The sequence below is a fragment of the Amyelois transitella genome, chromosome 15 (genome assembly GCF_032362555.1).
Source record: "Amyelois transitella isolate CPQ chromosome 15, ilAmyTran1.1, whole genome shotgun sequence".
Lineage (NCBI taxonomy): Eukaryota > Metazoa > Arthropoda > Insecta > Lepidoptera > Pyralidae > Amyelois > Amyelois transitella.
In genome coordinates, this window is record NC_083518.1 from 9,314,971 (window position 1) to 9,318,329 (window position 3,359).

Genomic DNA, 3,359 nt, shown 5'->3' on the forward strand with positions numbered 1-3,359 from the left:
GGGCAAGTCTCACAAACATGCAGGTATTAAAAGTACATGAAAGACTACTGAGAATCGAAAGAGCCATTCTTTAGAAAATAAGTTGTGTCTTACGGCTCTGGGATCTTACTCTATAAAAAATGTTAAGAAAACTGACATAAAATGCATTGAGGGACGAACACCCTTGGTTTCTTTTAACTTAATCTCCTTAATTGAGAAACTTTAAGATAGAATTGCATCCGATACAGCTATCATTTGCTTAACGGGAGATGTAATAGGGGTTGTTGGTATTTCTCCCCAAAGAATGCAATTTATTACATATAAAACGTGTAATTGCATTTTATTTTTTCCTGTGATTAAGAATTAAAATTAAAAATAAATATGTTATAAATAGTGCTTAGTAGTCTAGACATTAGTTATGGGAAGTTTTAAAAAAGCAAATATGTTCACATCGTAAAATTTCATTATCATACTCATAACGAAATAGAAAGATGCAATATTGATTTAAGCTAATAGTGGGCTTATAAAGAAATTGGTAAATATTGTCATTTAATATTTAAAATGACGTCATTGCAACATATTCTTATTTCTTTTATTTTGTTATATTGTTAATTTATTTGTTAAAACTTTATTTAACAAAATTCAAATATATAGCACAATTGGCGGACTTAATGTTAGAGGCATTATTTACCAGTCAACAATTCTTTTATGAAGCCTGAATCAGTATACCCACAAATAAGAAGTTATAACGAAACAATAACAACAACCACTTACTTATTGCTATCTCTTTAACTTGTACCTTGAATGAACTAATTGCGTACATCACAATTATTAAGAAACACTCCACAGACATTGTTCAGAACAATTACAGAAAACTGCTCATACCTCGCAAAATACAACCGAAATTGCTTAACACTACGAATCAAAATCCAATGAAACGATCTTCATTTACAATGTTAATCTACTTTTGTTAATATTTCGGTAATTTACAACATTCACGGTGAATAATCACATTATTGTTTGCTTAATATTAAGTGCTCATTAATTTCTTACATACAATCTTGGTGGCTTACTTAAAGTCTTTCTCACTTACATTAATGACTAGATTCACAGAATTGACTTACGAATCTAAGTAAAGAAAAACGCAAAGCAATATAACACTAAGTTGTACCTCAAATTTGAGTTTGCCGCGTTCGAATCGCGTAATCTAAAAGTCTTCATTTCGTTTTGTATTGGAACTACAGGATCTATAACTAACTGCGGCATTTCTGTTGTCTTCACATTATCCCTCGGACAAGGTAGTGTTCCAGGTGGTATTTTTAGAACGTTTCTTTTAACAGCCTTTTTCGGACTATTTATATCGTTCGATTCATCTTTGAAATCATCTTGAATGATTTTCTTCTCTGTGACATTCATTTTATCATTCAATGTTTCTATTGTTATGCCAGCATGAAGTATTTCTTGATTATAATCTATTTTGTTTTCAATTACATCTGACATTTTGTTGTAAGCAGAGCTGACTATGGGTGGATCCATTTTGCATGTGACGTTGTTTAGGGACATCTTCGTGTTTTGGCTTTTTGTCTCGTTTCGGAGTGCGTGCATCCATTCCAGCCTACAGTCGCATACGAAATTATTATCTGTGAAGAAAAAAGTAATTAAATTTTAGTGTGTACTTTCGAAAAACGTAATCTTGGATGTCTGTTTTTTAATCTCATATATTTTTGGTCAAATGCTTTGATTTTGCAGTCGCCTGAATAAAGAAAAAGAAATTACAAAACTCACACTGGCAAAAAATAAATAGTAGGTACTGTGAATGTCCTTGGCACCGTTTATCCCTTAAGTCGCGACCATCGCATACGACATCCACCCCACTGTACTAAAAACTAAACATCTAAACTGTGTTATCAAGCTAAGAAACACATTTTTCCTATGTTTTTATTTTAACAACACCCTTTTGAATAATAGAAGAACCAACTTCCTTACTTCTTCCAACGCCAAAGTAAATAACCTCTCATGTCAACTCCTTTAATATTCAACGTATGTTTTAACTTTATCAGAGTCTACATAAGATGGTATTAAATATTCATTATTACCTTCAAGCTGCAAATTACTGTTCTGCGGCTTCAAGTTGTCCAATATGGGTCTGATGTCGTCTAAAGTTAATGCGTGTAGTTCGTTGGAACGTAAATCCAGGGAGGTGAGCCCCCTTACTCCAGCGAATAACCCCGATGGGAGCGCAGCCAGTTTATTATCATCCAAAGACAACTTTTTGAGCTGAGACAACCCATCAAAGGCTCTCTCGGAAATATACTTCAAGTCGTTTTTCCCTAACAACAGCTCTTGCAAATTCCACAGCTCAGCGAATGTGAACTCAGTCAAATTGTAAATGCGGTTTCGCCTCAGATCCAATTTCCGCAAGTTAGCCAATCCATCAAACGTACGACGGTTCAAATGGAATATGTTGTTTTTGTTCAAGTCCAATTCCAGTAGATTGAACGTGTGTTGGAATGCGCCGTCTCTTATCGCCGATATGTTGTTCTTTGTGAACACTAGTTTGTGGAGTTTGGGCAAGTTGTAAAACACATCAGTGCCGATTTCCACTATCATGTTCTCCTCCAAGTTTATCAGGGTGATGTTCGGCAAATGGGCGAATGCGAACTGACGCAAAGATTCGATTTCGTTTTGCGAAAGCAACGCTTCGGTCAAATTGGTTAAGTTTGCGAAAGCATAAGATTGTATTTCAGGGATGGTTCCGTATTTAATGTTTATGGATTTCAGGTTTTTCAAATATTGGAGCGCTTCTGTCGGAACGTAGCTAAGTGCGCCATCGACGCGGACATTGAACGACAAAGTTTTTAAAGTTGGTTGTGATGCGAAACTTTGCCAGATGAGATCGTTCCGTGGTATGCCGCCATTGAAAACCCAACATTCCGCTTTGGTCGCATTCTTTGGTTCTCTGCTGGTCTCACAGTAGCAATGGACTTTTGATTCTCGATCGCTGACGTCACAAATGTTTTTCTGAAAACCACCTTTTTCTTTAGGTCGCCTCTTGTTGTCTTTGGCTTGGACGTTAATTGACATCTCGTTGACCAAAGCAAAGGTGATCAGAATGTATATGATGCCAGCTATCCTCCGCTCCATTTTAGAACCTGAAACAAGGAATTCAGTAGTTAAGAAATTTTGTTTTATATACTTAAAACTTACTGGAAAAATTGAAATAGAATTATATTTGTTCGACTTATATATAATTTAATAATATATGTATTAAAATGAAATGGAGCTAAATATTGTACTTCAAATGTGGGAAGAATATTAAAGAAGAAAAATAATTAATATGTATATTATAAGTCGTCCAATGCGTTGTTCTAACAAATTTA

The 3,359-nt window shown here is 34.7% G+C and overlaps 1 protein-coding gene across 1 annotated transcript; it reads right to left on the reverse strand.

Annotated features, from left to right (window-relative positions):
- Positions 1-1,107: 1,107 nt before the first annotated feature.
- On the reverse strand, positions 1,108-3,123 carry LOC106139501 (connectin-like). The gene is made up of 2 exons (XM_060948382.1): positions 2,076-3,123; positions 1,108-1,619 (listed from the first exon to the last, which is right to left on the reverse strand). The coding sequence occupies exons 1-2, from the start codon at positions 3,121-3,123 to the stop codon at positions 1,108-1,110; spliced, it is 1,560 nt and encodes a 519-aa protein (XP_060804365.1).
- Positions 3,124-3,359: the final 236 nt, after the last annotated feature.